The 17,425-nt window shown below is 53.6% G+C and overlaps 1 protein-coding gene across 1 annotated transcript in view; it reads left to right on the plus strand.

Moving 5' to 3' along the window:
* ZFYVE28 (zinc finger FYVE-type containing 28) overlaps nt 1–17,425 on the plus strand; it is a 118,125-nt gene that overhangs the window by 75,846 nt on the left and 24,854 nt on the right. Inside the window, exons 7-8 of the mRNA XM_030314357.1 lie at nt 6,344–6,445; nt 13,552–14,850. Coding sequence (XP_030170217.1) covers nt 6,344–6,445; nt 13,552–14,850 — 1,401 coding nt within the window. The remainder of the gene's footprint in view (nt 1–6,343; nt 6,446–13,551; nt 14,851–17,425) is intronic.

Raw genomic sequence — 17,425 nt, forward strand, 5'->3', positions numbered from 1 at the left:
CAAAGGGCCAGAGGCAGGAAGACCTCTGGCTGAAGGGAGAAGGGTGACCCGTAGACACTTGGTTGGCAGTAAAGCCAACACTCCTGGAATGACAGCCTTCTAGGGTCACGTCTGTGATGTGGGTTGGTGGGATCCCCTGAGGACAGAGGGGGATCTGGGAGTGTAGCCTCTCTGCCACTCTGTCCCCCTCGCCCTACGTCCAGCCCCTTCCCACCAGGTTGAGAAGACGCCCTGCTCTGAGCTCTCCCAGGAGCAACACATCCTCTGAGGTGGTCTCTCTGGCCCGTCACAGGTCAGAGGCACAACCCAAGCCAGCCCGGCCCTCTGCCTTGTGAACGCTGGGCAGGTGCCTGAGGCAGGGGCGGTAAACTGAGGTCTGAGAGAGGGCTGTGTGGGGGCCTGGAGGTTCAGGAGGAGGCCAGTCCGGCCCAGGTAGAGGGTGTCCACGGCCAGTTCGGGTACCAGCCCTGGACCCTGGGCCCAGGCTCCCCCATTTCCCTGGCACCCCGGACCTAGTCCTCCCTCACTCAGCTACACGTCCCGGGGGAAAGTGAGTCTCCACGTGGTTCTGACTGTGACAGACTAGTTTCACTCCTGACGGTTTATCTGAAAACAGTTGGAGTTGGTTTACACGAATAAAGAAACTAACAGTCTCCAGGTTCTGTGCCCGGGTGACTGGCCCCATCAGGGCGGACCTGCTTACTAGGACTGCCTGCGAGGCCCGCTTCACCTCCCGGTCTCGGCTGCTGGCCCGGCCTGGCCTCAGCTCCAGCCTCTGCAGTTGCCCCCACTCCGAGTGGGCCGCCCTCTCCCGAAGCTGCATCCCAGGCTGAACTGCCCAGAACCCAGAGCCCAGGCCTCCACCCCTGCAACCCACTCCCCGTCCTGCCTCACACTCCCCCTCCTGCAATGGGGCCAGTTCTGTGCCTCCCTCCCCTCTTCCACTCCCCTCCCCTTTTCCCCTCTCCCTCCCCCTCTCCTCTTCCCCCTCTCCTCCTCTTTTCCCTTTTTCCCTCTCCCCTCCCCTTTTCCCCTCTCTCTTCCCCCTCCCCCTCCCCTTCCCCCTCCCCTCCCCTTTTCCCCTCTCCCTCCCCCCTCCTCTTCCCCTCCCCTTTTCCCCTCTGTCTCCCCTCTCCTCTTCCCCCTCCCTTCCCCTTTTCCCCCTCTCCCTCTCCCCCTCTCTTCCCCCTCCCCTCCCCTTTCCCCTCTCCCTCTCCCCCTCCCTTCCCTCTTTTCTATCCCCTCCACTCTCCTCTCCTTTTCCCCCTCCCCCTCCCCTCCCTTTTTCCTCCTCCCTTTCCCCTCTTCTCTACCACTCCCCTCCCCTCTTTCCCCTTCCCCTCCTCCCCACCCTCCCCCCCTCAGCTATAGGCAGCCCCATCCCTTCCCCTCTCTCATTTTACCACCCCTCCCACCCACATTCCATCCTGTGGTCCTACCACCAGAAGCCCCTGCCCTGGGAGGCTCTGGCCTCCCTTCCTTTGGTCCCTTTGCCTGCCTGCTTCCCCACCAGTGACAGCCCCCTACCCAGCCCCTTCCCAGTCTCCACACAACCTGCCTCACCTGCAGCCCTTCCTCATACAGGTGTTCAATGCCTCCGGCAAGGTTGCATATTTACCCTAGATCGCTTATTTTTAAAATACGTTAGATATAATGCACATACCACACAGTTCACCCACTTTAAGTGTACAATTCAATGGTTTTTAGTAAACGTACAGAATTGGGCAACCGTCACCATTAATTCCAGAACATATTCATCACCCCAAACAGATACATACCCCTTACCCCTTAGCTGTCCCCTCCACCCCCTACGCCCCACCCCCCCTCCAGCCCCAGGAAACCACAGATCTGTTCCTGTGTCTGTAGATTTGCCCATCTGGGGTATCTCATGTAAATGGGGTCTGTGCCTCCCCACCAGCCTGGCAGCTGTACGTGAGGAGTGCTCACTGCCTTTCCACTCAGAGTCCCTAGTGCTTGGCATGTGGCAGTAGAACTTTCTCCGAATTTTGTTGCATTGACCCAACAGGGCACAATATGTGTTTACAAGGATTTTTACTGAAGGTTATTTTTAATCGTGAAAATTCGAGTGCGTGGGTATGTAGAATTAAGGGATTGTTTAAAAACTATACTCCAGCCACTTAAGTAACGTTAGTGAAAAATTCCAAAAGCCATGGAAAAACATCCCCAGTGTGCTGAGTACAAAAAAATTGTACCAAATATTATGTCTCTACTTAACAAAATTTCTTAGCATGATAGGTATAACTTTTGTAAACAGAAATCAAAGCAATAAATGTTAATTTTTTTATCGTGGTAAAATATGCATAATATAAGATTTACCACTTAAATCTTTGTTTTAATGTTTATTTATTTATTCTAAGAAAGAGAGAGCACATGCATACGTGCACAAGCCGGGGAGGGGCAGAGAGAAAGAGGATCCCAAGCAGGCTTCCTACCATCAACACAGAGCCCAACACAGGGCTCGAACCCACAAACCACGAGATGGTGACCTGAGCCAAAATCAAGAGTCAGACACCTAACCGACTGAGCCCCGCAGGTGCCCCCACTTTAACCCTCAGTGGCATTAAGTACATTCACACTGTCTTGCCACTGTCCTCTCCTTCTCCTCATCTGAGACTGTTTCCATTAAACACTAGCTCCCCAGCCCCTCCCCCAGCCCCTGGTAACCTCTATTCTACCTTCTTCCTCTGTGAATTTGACTATTCTAAGGACTTCATATAAATAGAATCATGCAGTATTTTTTATTTTGTGTCTGGCTTATTTTACTTAGCATAATATTTTCATGGTTCATCCGTGTGGCAGGTGGGAACTTCATGCCTTTTTAAGACTGAATAATATTTCATCGCATGTAATTAAATAGTATTTTAAAGGAGAGATTTCCAGTAACATCCAAAAGAGAAAAATACCCAGGAATAAATTTAACCAAGGAAGTGGAAAACATGTACACTGAAAACTACAAAACACAATTTTTTGTGAAAAAAATTAAAGACCTAATTAAATGAAAAGATAGCCCATGTTCATGGATTGAGCACTTACTACGGTTAAGATGGCGGTGCTCCCCAAAGTTGTATATAGATTCAATACATTTCCTATAAAGACAACATTGGCCTTTTTTTTTTTTTTTTTTTTTTTTTTTTTTTTTTTTAGTGGACATAGAAAAGAACCTCAAATTCATATGGAACCACAATGGCTCGTGAATAGTCCAAACAATATTGAAAAAGAAAAAACAAAGTTGGAGAGTTCATATGTCTTGACTTCAGAACTTACTACAAAGTCATATTAATCACAAGTGTGGTACTGTCATAAGGATAGACCAATGGAATAAAACCAAGATAACAAAATAACCCAAATATCTATAGCCAACTGGTTTTTGACAAAGGTGCCAAGACCATTCAGTGAGGAAGGAATTTGTTAGTATCTTCAACAAATGATGCTGGGATAACTGGATAGCCACACACATAAGAACAAAGTTGGACCCTGTGATGATTAATTTTGTGTGTCAACTTGCCTAGGCCACAGTACCCAGATATTTGGTCAAGTGGCAGTTTGGATGTTGCTGGAAGGTATTTTTAAGATGAGATTAACAAATCAGTGGATCCAGAGTAATGGGGTTTACCCTTCATAATGTGGGTGGGCCTCATCCAGTCAGTTGAGGGCCTTAAGAGAAAACAGACCTAGTTCCCCAAGTGAGAGGGAATTCTACCTCCAGACTGTGTTCAGATTCAAACCTCAGTATCAACTCTTCCCTGAGTCTCTGGGTCTCTAGCCTGTGCACTCACTCTGCAGATTTTGGATGTGGCCACCATCCACAATTGTGTGAACCAGTTACTTAAAATAACTCTCTCAAGAAAAAAAAAAAAGGGGCGCCTGGGTGGCGCAGTCGGTTAAGCGTCCGACTTCAGCCAGGTCACGATCTTGCGGTCCGTGAGTTCGAGCCCCGCGTCGGGCTCTGGGCTGGTGGCTCAGAGCCTGGAGCCTGGTTTCCGATTCTGTGTCTCCCTCTCTCTCTGCCCCTCCCCCGTTCATGCTCTGTCTCTCTCTGTCCCAAAAATAAATAAACGTTGAAAAAAAAAATTAAAAAAAAAAAAAAAGCCAACTAACCAAACTCTCCCTCCGTACACACACACACACACACACACACACACACACCCTACTGTGTCTGTTTCTCTGGAGAACTCTAATACAGGAGGTAAATCTTCATATTTCCAGGTTTGGCCAATCTTAGATTTGACATGAAAAGAAGTGGCAAATGAAAAAAGTAGTAAGTTGATCTCCATCAAAGCTAAAATCTTTTGTGCATCAAAGGACATTATGAAGACAGGTAAAGGTGGCCTAAGGAAAGAGCCCAGCTTTCCTCTTATGCTGGGTGTCCTCCCCTGCTCACTGACTCAGCCCCTCGCGGCGCTCAGCGGGCCCCTCCCCTCCACCTTTGCCAGGCTCAGCTGTGGGGGCTGCCCTGCCCCTAGGTGGTGGCGCAGCATGGGCCTGCGTGGACTGTGATGGCACGGCACCTGGAGCCCTCCTACGTAACGAGTTCATTTCTGAGGCTCCAGACCAACCGTGGTCAGCCATGGGCCTGGTTCTCACGGACTGATGGGGCAGCCAGTGTCCTCCCTGGAACCTAGGAGGGGAGTCAGAGTCCCTCCCGGCCCCTTTCACTGCTTTCTGAAAGACCAGGTGGCCAGGAAGCCTGGACGGGGATTCACCAAACCCACCCCTTTCTGCCCCTTTCCTGCCTTTGTGCTGAGATCACCGATTCACCCATGAAGTCAAGGTTCTGTGTGGGGAAGATGTCCCCTGAACACTGTCAGCTCGTGTTAAGACCCATAGAACATACCGGAAGGAACAGAAGCCTGGATGGGGCATCCTCTGCCGCCCGCCCTCACGCTTCTGGCAGCCCTGACCCTCCTGCTGACCTAGGGAGAGGCACAGCCCATGTTTTCCTGTGACTTTCGAATCTTTCTTTTTGCACAGGAGTCTAACCTTTCTAAGGGAAGAATAGTCCATTCAGTTTCATCAGTCTTTCTCACCGAATTGGAAGCGTTCCTGAGCTAATGAGGACCTTGTGTTGGGTGCTGATGACCTGACCCCGATGCAGCGATGAGATTCTGTTCATTTGCAGAAACATGCAGACAGTTCTCTGTTTATGCAGACAAATCCTCCCTCACCTGTGCTCTGACGAGAAAGCAAGGAGCAGCTGCTGGGGTTGTGGGTGCTCGCTCCCTGGGCACCCGCCATGTGCCGAGGCCTGAGCTGGCTGGTCCCGGGAGCCCCGAGAGGAGGCACCGAGAGGAGGGTCCTCCAGAGACGGGTCTGCCCTTGGACAAGGGCAATAGGGCACGCTGGGAGCTGGGCAGGGCCGTGCAGCCTATGACGAGATGGGTGTGGTGCCGCCTGTGGAAAGGGGGCTACCTGGAGGGGCATCTGTGCAGAGTCAGATGGCAAACGGGCCGCTGGTGGCGGGGAGAGAGGGTCCGTCCTGCCTGGGGGTGACAGGAGGCTGTCTCTGGTCTTGGCAGGCAATGGAGTGTGAATCAGACCTCGAAGGGAAAGGTGGGCTTGGGGACAGCGTGGGTGTAGTTGGGGGAGCCACAAAGCACACAGATCACTGTGGGGGGAGGGGGCTCACAGGGTTCGGGTCGGGCAGGGCAGGTAGTGGCCAGGATTGGATTGTCCCAGCGGGTGTGGGTCCGGGAGGCCGGACAGCTGTGGTCAGTGAGTTGGAAAGACTCAGTCGGGGCGCTCCTGCACTTCAGAGTATGGATGGGGGAGAGTGAGGTCAGAGTCTGGGAGACCCGTGGGAGGCTGGGTGGGCAGCCTGGATGCCACATTTGTGAGATGTCTCACCCCCTTTGTGCCAAGGGTCCTTGAGATGAGCATCCTGCCCCCCAGGGACCCCTGACAGGCCCCCCCTGAGGCTCAGGGGTCTGCTTGCTCTGGCCGGGGCTGTGGGTGGATGGTTTATCTGTGATTCTCATAACCCTTGCATTTGTGCTCAATATAAACACAAATCCAATGTTTCCATTTTCAAGGAGGTAGTTTTAGTAACAAATCTTGACGCTGATTTGTCTGATTGCAGCAGTGATGTGAACAGATATGTTTCTATGATTCTTTTATGATCCCTCAAGTGAACATCAGCTAATCAGTTTCTGAACATGATAAAGTCTGAGTAATCTTCATTGCTTTTTTTCTAAACTTATTGAAGATTCAGTCACAAGAGAAACGTGTGGTTTCAGAGCCCCTGGCTGTGGTCTGGGCTCACCCAGGGGGCTGACTGAGGGGGCTACAGGGCCTCACGCCATGCTGGCTTTTGTCTTGAATGCAGTGGCCTCGTGGTCTACGCGGACGGACCCCTGAACTTGGACCGCAAGGCAGAAGACATGTCTGAGCTGTTCCGGCCCTTCCACACGTTGCTGCGGAAAATAAGGTGGAGGGGGGGAGGTGCTTCGGGAGGGTGGGGGAGGGGCAGTGGGGGAGGGGAGTCCATGGTTGCCCCTGAGCCCTCCTTTCCTCGGGGATGGAAGTCCTCTTCTGCGAAGTCAGAGGTGCCAGAACCTTGGTCTTTGTCTTGAGTTGGTGGTTTATAATGTTTACAGTCCCCTCGCACAACCCCATACCTTTCTCTACCCACACAACCAGGCTCTTTGTTCCTGGCCAGTAACACTATGACCTTTGGTAAAAAATGCCAATAACATGACAGCAGCCGCCCTGGCTCGGGGCTCTGGCACTGGGCCTTGAGAGATGGAGAGCCCGGGGAAACTGAGGTGGTGCGGGTGCCCCCAGGGCCACACAACCTGCAGGGGAGGGCTGTCCCCCAGGCCAGCCTCCAGGCTGAGGCTCGGGCCCAGGTGGAGAATGGTGCTTGTCCGAGGGCTCTCCTTTGTTTCTTCCACAGTGTAGGGGTGAAGGGCCCAGCTCGCTTGAGCACCCCGTGCCCCTCCCCTGCTGTGGCTTATCTGGCACAGTGGTCCCAGGCAACAGGCCCAGGTGGTGTTGGTGCCCTTGGCCCCATGCGTGCTGTCCTGTGGGCTTGGTGGCACTTGGGGTGGGTGACTGTTCTCTGCTGTAAGGGGCTCCCCTTAGCCTTCAGCAGCAACAAGCCTCAAGCCAGCCCCCTCCATCTTGGGAGACACCCCCTCAAACCCAAACTTCACGTGGGTGGGGAGCCCTCCCTGGGGTGGCCCCTCTGAGCTGAAGCACCCAGCTGTGGCCTCCTTGAGGGATGGCAGTGAGCATGTGGCCTCTGATCACCTCCCTAGCCCTGCGGTCTTGGACTCTGAGGTCTTTCTTACTGGAGTCTTATGGCTCCAGTCCCTGGAGGCCCCCTTCCGTGCCTTTGGTGGAGCTGATGACCCTATGGGCTCCTGCAGCAGCCTTCCTGGGTCTGGCAGGACTGTTTAGCCCAGGGTGGCCTGGGGCTGGCTTTCCTTTACTGGTGCCAAGCTTCCCTTTCCCCCATGAGGAGCCAAAAGTGCTGTGAATCCGGACGGTGGGGAATGACCCAGCAGGATGGTCCTCGGAGAGTCATTGGCCCTGGGGGTGGGTGAAGCACAGCCTGTGATAGGGTGCTTGGTCCAGGCTGTAGCTCATCTGATAGATGGCCTGCTGTTGCTTCCCTTGTGCCCAGCCCAGTCTTGAGCACTCTGGGCGGAATGTGACCCTGGCCCAGGGCACGGCTGCTGCCCTCCCTGGCTGTCTGACTGGGAGAAGAGACAAAGAAGGAGGCGAGGTGGTGGATGATGCTGAGGCTGGGAAGGAAAGAGTAGAGTGCTTAGATCAGACTGGGGGTCTTATGGAGGAAGGGCCAGTGCATGGAGATGGGGGGGGGGGAGGCACCGGGTATGGGCATGTCCAGAGCATCAGAGACATGTGCAACATGCTCAAAATTCTAATGCACATAATTGGAATCAGAAGGAAGGAACATGGGAGCCTGGCTGGCTCAGTCGGGGGAGCACATGACTCTTCATCTCAGGGTCGTAAGTTGAAGCCCCACATTGGGTATAGAGATTACTTAAAAAAATAAAAGCTAAAAAAAAAAAAAAAAAAAAAAAAAACAAGAAGGAAAGAATAGAGCAAAATGAGCAGAAACAATATTCAAAGAAAAAAATGGCCAAGAATTTTCCCAAACTGAAGAGAAATCTCTGCCCACACACTTAGGAGGCTCAAGAAAACTACAAGGAAGATAAATACAAAACATACTTAGGTGTATCATAGTAAAATTGCTGAAAACAAAGAAGAAATGTTAAACACAGCCAGAGAAAAAGCACATATTTCTTGGAAAAGAATGTAAGATTGACAGCTGTCTCCTAAGAAACAAACAAACAATGGGAACCTGAAGGCAATGAAATGATACGTATTAAAAGTGCTGAAAGAAACTAGCTGCCAACCAGGATTTTATACCCAGCAGAAGTATCCTTCCACAATGAAGGTGAAATGGTGTTATTCAAAAGCAGAGTGCTGCAGAAATGTATCAGCAGCCTGTCCACAGAGAAATGCTAATTGGAGTTCTTTAGGCAAAGGAGAAGTTTCAACGTTTATTTATTTTGGGACAGAGAGAGACAGAGCATGAACGGGGGAGGGGCAGAGAGAGAGGGAGACACAGAATCGGAAACAGGCTCCAGGCTCTGAGCCATCAGCCCAGAGCCCGACGCGGGGCTCGAACTCCCGGACCGCGAGATCGTGACCTGGCTGAAGTTGGACGCTTAACCGACTGCGCCACCCAGGCGCCCCCAAAGGAGAAGTTTCAGGTGGAAATGTGGAAATGCAAGAGAGATTGAAGAACTTTCTGTGAATTAATATAAATAAATGTGGATATACAAAAAACTCATTGTAATGTCTTGTGGAGTTCAAAGTATACATAGCATTGTCAACATTTGAAAAATCAGCATTTTGCTACATTAATTTGTAAAATTTCAAAAGTTACAGAATAAGAATTTGAAAAAGTCAGTACGTATTTTATGATGAAAACATTTCTTAGCAAATTAGGAATAAATGGGGATTTCCTTAGTCTGATACAAGAGAGAGATATGCATACACACCATATGAAGTTGAATCCTTATGTAACACCATATACAAAAGTGAACTCAAAATGGATCCAGGACATAAATGCAAGGCCGGAAACAATAAAACTCTTAGAAGACCACACTGGACAAATGCTCTACCACATTGCATTTGGAAATGATTTCTTGGATAGGATACCAAGACATAGGCAACAAAGAAAAAATAAACAAATTGGACTTGAAAAGTTTAAAAATTTGTGCATCAAAAGATGCTCTCAACAGAATAAAGAGGCAACCCACAGGCTGGAGAAAATACTCTCCTATTTTGTATCTGGGATATAAAGGGATCAATACACAGATTATATAGAGAACTCCTAAAACCCACCAACAAAAACCAAACAACCCAATTCAAAAGGGCAAGGGATTTAATTAAACATTTCTCCAAAGAAGATTTATGAATGGCCAACAAGCACATGAATAGATGCTCGACATCATTGTCAGAGCACGTGCAAATCAAAACCACAACAAGATCCTACCCATTAGGCTGGCTACCCTCAAAACAAATAACAACAACAAAACAAAATAACCGTGTGGATGAGGATGCGGAGAAATTAGAACCCTGTATGCTATTGGTGGGAGTGTAACATGCTGCAGGTGCTGTGCAAAACGGTGTGGAGGTTCCTCAAAAAATGAAAAATAGAATTACCACCTGATCCAGCAATTCCACATCTGGTATATACCCAAGAGAATTGAAAGTAGTGTCTCAAAGACACATTTATACGCCTGTGTTCCCAGAGGCGTTATTCACAATAGCTAAGAAGTGGAAGCAACCTAGGTGTCCATTGATGGATGAGTGGATAAGCGAAATGTAGTCCAGCCACACAATGGAATATCATTCAGCCCTAAAAGGAAGGAAATCCTGACGTCTGCCACCACACAGATGAACCTTGAAGGCGTGCCTGGTGAAGTAAGCCAGTAACAAAAAGATAGACCGTGTATGATTCCAATTATATGAGGGGCCTGAACTAGTCAGAATCAGAGGGATGGAGAGTAGGATAGTGAGAGCCAGGGAGGAGAGCGTGTGGTTAGTGTTTCATGGGGACAGAGTTTCAGTTTTACAAGATGAGTGAGTTCTAGGGGTGGATGGTAGTGATGTTTGCACTATGATGTGAATGTATTCGATGCCACTGAATTGTCACTTAAAAATGGTTATGATGGTAAATGTCATGTCATATGTATTTGATCACAATAAAAATTTACGGGGCGCCTGGGTGGCGCAGTCGGTTAAGCGTCCGACTTCAGCCAGGTCACGATCTCGCGGTCTGTGAGTTTGAGCCCCGCGTCAGGCTCTGGGCTGATGGCTCAGAGCCTGGAGCCTGTTTCCGATTCTGTGTCTCCCTCTCTCTCTGCCCCTCCCCTGTTCATGCTCTGTCTCTCTCTGTCCCAAAAATAAAATAAACGTTGAAAAAAAAATTTAAAAAAAAAAAATTTAAATATCACCTACAATAACATTACTAAATATCAGCTAGTTAAGCATAAGTCTGAAGGTGTCTAAGTCTTCCATTGAAAGTTAATGAAATGTTACATAAAATGTTAAAGATGTAAATAGAGAGCTATCCATGTTCAAGGAGTGGAAAACTTAACATTGAGAAAGTATCCCATTATTCTCAGATGAATTCAGTGCAAGTCTCCATCAAAATCTCCGGAGGTGTTTGTCTCTTCTTTTTTGGCACAAAATTGACAAACTAATTCTAAAATTCAGGTAGAAATGCAGTGTGCCCAGAATAGCTAAAAAGAAGAAGATGCCTGGAGAAAAAGAACATTATTTATCTATCCTACTCCTGCTGGGCTTTGGGTTGTTTCCACAAGTAATGCTGGTGTGACCATGCTTGTGAATGTGTGTGCATTTCTGCTGAGTGTGCTTCGTAAAAAAGGACACTCCCTGGCATGGCGCTCTAGTGAAGCTCACGGAGGTGCAGACCCAGGAGCGGCTTCTGGCCCCATCAACAGAATGGAGCCTAGAAACAGACCAACACAGACAGGTTTCCCGGATTTATGACAGAGGAGACGTTGCCGAACAGTGGGGAATGCTTGCTTTTTTCCAGTACATGGGCTGACTCAGCAGATATCCATATGAGGAAAAACGTGTCTGGAACCTTACCACAACCATCTACAAGAATCAACTCCGGATAGATGGGAGATACACACGTGGAAAGGAAAGCAGTGAAGATCGCAGAGGAAAAGAGCAGGAACATCTTTATGACCTTGGAGTAGGCAGATTTCTTAAACAGGACAGAAAAGCACTAAACATAAAGGAAAAAGTGATTTATTGAACTTTATTGAAATTAAAAACTGTAGTTCATCAGGAGGCACCATTAAGAGTGAAAAGGAAGGCCCCAGAGTTGGAGAATATATCCAACAAAGAACTCAAATCCAAAACAAGTAAAGAACTCCTGTCAAGGAGTAAGAACGAGACCGCGAAGCCAAGTAAAAATGGGCAGAAGGCCTGAAAGCATTCACAGCATTCATATGTAAGGGCTGACAAGCATGTACCCCGGTGTTTCCTTCATTCGTCAGCAGGCTGAGCACTTTAAAGTGAAAAATTGCCAGGAGTGCATGGCAGTGCCAGGGAGCAGGCCAGAGAGCGGCATGGGGGCTGTCCAGTGTGCACGCTCACCCCCCCCGCCCCCGTCTGCACCTGCCGGGACACACACGTGCATTCCCTGGGCACGCTTCCCCGCCCCCACGGCCATGTGCACCTGCAGGGATGCGCACGTGCGTTCCCTGGGCACGCACCCCCCCATGTGCACCTGCAGGGATGTGCACGTGCGTTCTCCAGGCATGCCCCCCGTCGTGTGCACCTGCAGGGATGCGTACATGCGTTCCCTGGGCACGCGCCCCCCCATGTGCACCTGCAGGGATGCGCACGTGCGTTCCCTGGGCACGCGCCCCCCCCATGTGCACCTGCAGGGATGTGCACGTGCGTTCTCCAGGCATGCCCCCCGTCGTGTGCACCTGCAGGGATGCGTACATGCGTTCCCTGGGCACGCGCCCCCCCATGTGCACCTGCAGGGATGCGCATGTGCGTTCCCTGGGCACGCGCCCCCCCCCCATGTGCACCTGCAGGGATGTGCACGTGCGTTCTCCAGGCATGCCCCCCGTCGTGTGCACCTGCAGGGATGCGCACGTGCGTGCCCCAGAGAGGCTCGCCAAGAGGGTGAGTCAGGGCAGTCAGAGCCCACCAGGAGTGGAGCCCACCAGGAACAGCTCCCCGGGTGAACGGTGGTGGTTTCCAGCCCGAAAGGCTACAGGCCACGAGACGAGACCATCGGCCACACAGAACCTCACCAGGTGGGGTTGCCAGATCCAGCGAGACAAAACCAGCAGAACCCTCAACTGAATTCGAATTTCAGATAAACTGTGAGCACTTTCTTAGTGCAACAATGTCCCGTATGCTCCCCATTTGGGAATACGTACCCGAAGAAATATTCACATGTCTAGGAGTGTTTGTCGTTTATCTGAAATTCAAATTTACCTGCATGTCGTCTGGAGGCTCTGCTCAAATACGGTATTGCCAAACGAAGCCCGCCTCTGAAGAGCGTGGGCTGCGATTCCCGCTTACGTGCGGAATGAAAACAGGCGAGACCACGTCAGTCTTTAGAAGTCAGGCTGCTGGCGATGGCAGGGGGTGACTGGAAAGGCACGTGGGGGCCTGGGAGCCTGGTTCGTGTTCCGTCGTTTGATCTGATGCTGTCTGCACGGGCGTGCTCAGTGCATGAGGCGCCACAGCTGTGCGGTTCTGGGAAGTACACTTTTCTGCCTGTTTCCATGACCGACAGGAATGTGTGACCTGGACTCAGACCTGCTGGCAGAGAGCAAGGCGCAGGCCTATGCTAGACACGCCCCAGCGCCACTACATTAGCCCCTTTCGGGTCTCCGGTTCAGTGCCCCTTCCCCCAGGAAGTCTCCCTAGACTGAGCCCGGTGCCCTGCTGTTACCCTCGAGAGAGCAGGCATTTTCCTTTGTCGTAGTTGCTGTTAATGTAACTCAGCCATCGTTCGTGGAAATCTGTCTCTTACCGGCTCTTCCAGCGCAGCCCCAAGGGCAGGGACCTGCCTGGGCCTTCCTGCGTCTCCCCGGGGCCCAGCACAGAGACCACTGTCAAGAACGTGTGCTGGATGAAAGTCTATGCGTAAACCAACTTTTTTTTTCACTCCTAGAAGGTTTTCTTAATGTGATGATCACATCCCCAAGAACCAGGGCCCTCTTGTTTCCAGTCTCACTTCCAAGAAAGAAACCATCCCAGGCATCCATGCGGACAGCTGTTGTCCAGACCCGTGGCACGGAGCGGTCCCCGCACGCCTGTGCCTCGTCCTGTAGCGGGGGAGGTGTGCGCCACGCGCATTTCGTTGCAAGGCCTTGACACCTTGCTTCTCTGCTGATGCAGACGTCGAGGATGCTGTGTCCACTCCTGGCCACCGGGCTGGTGTGGCCTCTGGGAGTCTCACCCCTGGTTCTTATCTTGACCCTTTAGGGATTTGCTGCAGACCCTGACGGAGGAGGAGCTTCACACGCTGGAAAGGAATCTCTGCATTTCCCAAGACGTGGAGTTTCCCATCCGGGCAGACGCCCAGGCGCCCCCAGCCCTGGCGCCCGCCTTTCCCTCACCCCTCCCCGCCGAGGAAATGCTCTCAGCCAAGGCCAAAAGCCAGGAGGGGGAGCTGGCCTGCTCCATGCAGTATGACGACCAGGAGCTAGAGCAACTCAACCGCATGGTCCACAGGGCCGGGGACGAGATGTCGTCCCTCCTCTCCCCGCCCAGCGCCTGCCAGTCCCCCGCGCACAGGCCGGGGGCGGAGGGCAGCCCCCGCGGGGAGGCCTCCCCAGGCAGCGCAGGGCTGCGGCCGGGCGGCGACGAGGAGGAAGGAAGGGTGTTCTTCATGGATGACGTGGAAGGGGCTGCAGAGGCCCCGGGCAGCCCGGCTGGGTGGGCGGGCAGCGCCAGTGCTGGCCCCCAGGAGAGAGGACAGGGCAGGGGGCGTGGGGAGGCAGGGGCCAGCAGGCCCGCCGAGGCAGAGGAGGGGGACCTGAGCACTAACAACAACGTCCAGGACGACAAGCTGTGGGCGCTGGGCCCCAACTCCTGCAGCTGCCTGGACTCCCAGCCACACCTGGAGGGCTGGGAGGCGGGGGTGGACGCCGCGGGGACGGCGGAGATGATCGCCCACCGGACAGGGGGCATGAAGCTCTCGGCCACCGTCATCTTCAATCCCAAGTCGACCCCGGCCGTGGGCGTGGCCGGCACCGCCCCGGAAGCCTCTGGAGAGGGCGTCTCCCCGTCGGAGCCTGCGGCCGAGGGGATGGACGGTGGCTCCCACAAACTCAGTGCTGCGGCCACCAGCTGCCTCCTGAACTCCTGCGTGTGCTGCGGGGGCTGTGGGGGCGGCAGGGAGGACGCCGCTGCCCAGAGTCTGCGGGACAAGTGCGGCCCGGGAAGCGTCATCAGCGCCTCCTACATGGGCTCCGCCAAGGCCGGCGCCAAGGGCCCTGCCGAGAGACAGGAGGAGGCCCGACCTGCGCCAGAGGCGTTGCCCACGGACGCCCCGTGCCCCCTGCCCCCAGAGGACGCCCCTACTTCCAACAAGTGCCTGACACACACCTCAGGTCCTCAGCTCGATGCAGCAGACAGGTCACCTGGAGCGGGCGCCACCGCCAGCCCGAAAAGGGAGCCTGAGGCCGGACCGCAGGAGGCAGGGCAGCCCTCGACGGCCAGGCTGGAAAGTCAGCAGGGAGAGGAGGCCGAGCAGGAGCCTCAGCGCCTGTCGGGCTCCAGGTAAGAGCCATCTCTGGCCACAGCCGGGTTCCTCTGTCTGCCTCAGGGCTCATTCCCTAAGTGCTGACCCGCTTCCCTCAGCTTCTCAGGCGTGCCAGGGGAGGTGGGAGGTGGCCGGTGTCGGACACCAACACGGCAGGCAGTTAAGCAGATGGTACGAGGTCCTCCTGGGCCTGACTGCCTCAGCCCACCCCCTTGCGTCGTCGTGGCCCCTCCTGGCCCTGGGTGAGCCGCGCTGGGGAGAACTGGGCCGTGGCCGCCTCTGAGTATGCTTTCCGTCTCTCTTTGCTCACTGTCCTGGCCTTGGAAGTGCAGCCCCTGGGGCTCTGGTGGGATCCTGGGGACTCCCTGGGCATATTCTCAGGCCGTGCCTCCAGGGCTCCTCCCGGGCTCCCCCGTAGAGCCAGGGGACCAGGAAAGGCAGGCCCGGTGGGGGTCTGCGGGACCCTGACACCTGCCCACCTCTTTCGACTCCAGGCCGCTGTCCCCTCCCTTGCTCCCCACACCCTGGACTTATCTGGAACAAAGCAGATTCAGTGAGCATTGCCCCAGCACCCCCCATGTGCCTGCTGCGTCCTCAGCATCAGAAGAGAGGTGCTGGGTTCACACGTGGCCGTTGTGTCGTCACCACCCTTGGTCCTCCCACCGGGGCCCTGCCTGCTTTGGCTGTGTCTGCCCAGTGGTGGTGGGCTTTTCCGTGTGGGGTCTGCAGTCACTCCTCACCCCTCCCCCAGCCCCAAGCAGCCACCGATTTACTTTGTGTCTCCATGGATCTGCCCCTTCTGGACAGTTCAGAGAACCAGAATCACACAATACGTGAGCCTGTCTCCTTTCGCTGAGCGTGTCTCCTTTGGCTCATCAGCGTCGTAGCAAATGCCAGTGCCGCCTTCCTTTTTGTGGCCGAGTAGTATTCTGCCGTTTTGTTGGTCGCCGTCGATGTGCATGTGCGTTGTTGATCCTTTTCGCTGCTCTGCAGATTCGTGAACACGTTTTTGTACAGTCAGAGGTTTTCATTTCTCTTGGGTGTGTATGCAGGAGTAGGATCGCTGCACCATATGCTGACTCTGTGGTCAGCTTTTTGAGGTGCTGTCGACTGGTTTCCAGAGGGTCTGCAGTTCTGTGCCCGCCGGGTCGTGCGTGAGGCCCCACCTTCTGGACATCCTCACCAGCGCTCATTATCACCTGAGACTTTTACCAACAGTGCGTTTGTCCTTAGGGAGCACACACAGCGTGGACTGCTCCCAACCCCCTCGAGACCGAGACCGTTCCTTTCTTTGAGACTGTGCCCCCGGTGTTACTCACGGCAGGTTATTTTATTTCATTCAACGTGAGATGCATAGAGATGGTCATTTGCATTTATTTCTGGAGATGTGCCCACTTTCCCTTCCAGCCGCGTGGCCCCCCGTGTGGCTGCACCAGACCCTGCTGTTACAGACGGTGCAAACATCTGTTTTTGAGGTGCAAGTCCAGCTTCCTCAGCCGTGTCCAGAGGGAATGAGTTATTGTCACAACCCGGTGGGTGGCTTTCTTCATCAGGGCCTCTGACCCTGCGGCACAGAGCTGATTGGTAAGCGGATAACTTTTTTGCAAGGATGATAGGAAATCATCAGGAATTCTTTGACAGGATACGTGAATTTTTCAGCTTTTGACCTGCCCCCCTTTCTGGGTCCAGCCAGCGGACACCCGCTCTGTCTCCTGGTTTCCTGACGTGTCCCACAGTGGACACGGCTTGTTTGCCTCACAGACAGCTTCCCAAGGCCTCACTCACCATAGCACAAACGCTGAGGCTGAGCTGAGGAAAGGGAAGAGAAGCCCCACGGTGGCCTTGAGAGACAGTCCCATCTTGCAGGGAAGCTGCAGAGGGTCTGAGGAGGGAAGAATGTGGCAGGTGGTGGGATGATCGGGACAGACATGCGTGTGGGACTGGACCTTGGACAGCGATGCCCCGCCCCCATGCCCCCACAGCAGGAATCCCCTGTCTTGGCCAGGACCTTGGACAGCGATGCCCCCCCCCCCCCCCCCCCCCCCCCCCCCCGCCCCCCCCCCCCCCACCCCCCCCCCGCCCCAAGCCCCTGTAGCGGGGAATCCACCCGCAGTGCACACATCAGGAGCGCCTTTCGCTCATGTCACAAGCTGACCTCATGGGCGTGCTCAAACACTAATACAGAGGTGACAGAGCAGGGTACAATTAAAATGAACAGACACAAAGGACCAGCCTCACGCAGGCAGGAAGTTCACCAAAATTCATGAGGCTTCACGATGGAGACTGTGGGCCTTGCATGCAGGGGCAGGTGACTACCCCTCCCATTCTGCAGATGGACAGGCTGGAGTTTGCCTCCGCTCCGAGTGCCTGGAAGATGTGGGTGGCCTGCAGCCTCCTGCCTGTCCTGACCTGCAGGTGACCGGTGGCTGGAGGAGTGAGCGGCAGGCGTGGCACTGTGCTCATGAGCTCCCAGTCCTGAGGGGGAGTCACACAGGTGCAGCCTCACACCTCTTCGAGCCACACAGGGTTGGCCCAGGCGCACGGAGTTGTGACGGAGGGTCCGCCTGCCCCGAGGACACCTGGAGCGGATTT

Source organism: Lynx canadensis, chromosome B1 (assembly GCF_007474595.2).
Source record: "Lynx canadensis isolate LIC74 chromosome B1, mLynCan4.pri.v2, whole genome shotgun sequence".
Classification (NCBI taxonomy): Eukaryota; Metazoa; Chordata; class Mammalia; order Carnivora; family Felidae; genus Lynx; species Lynx canadensis.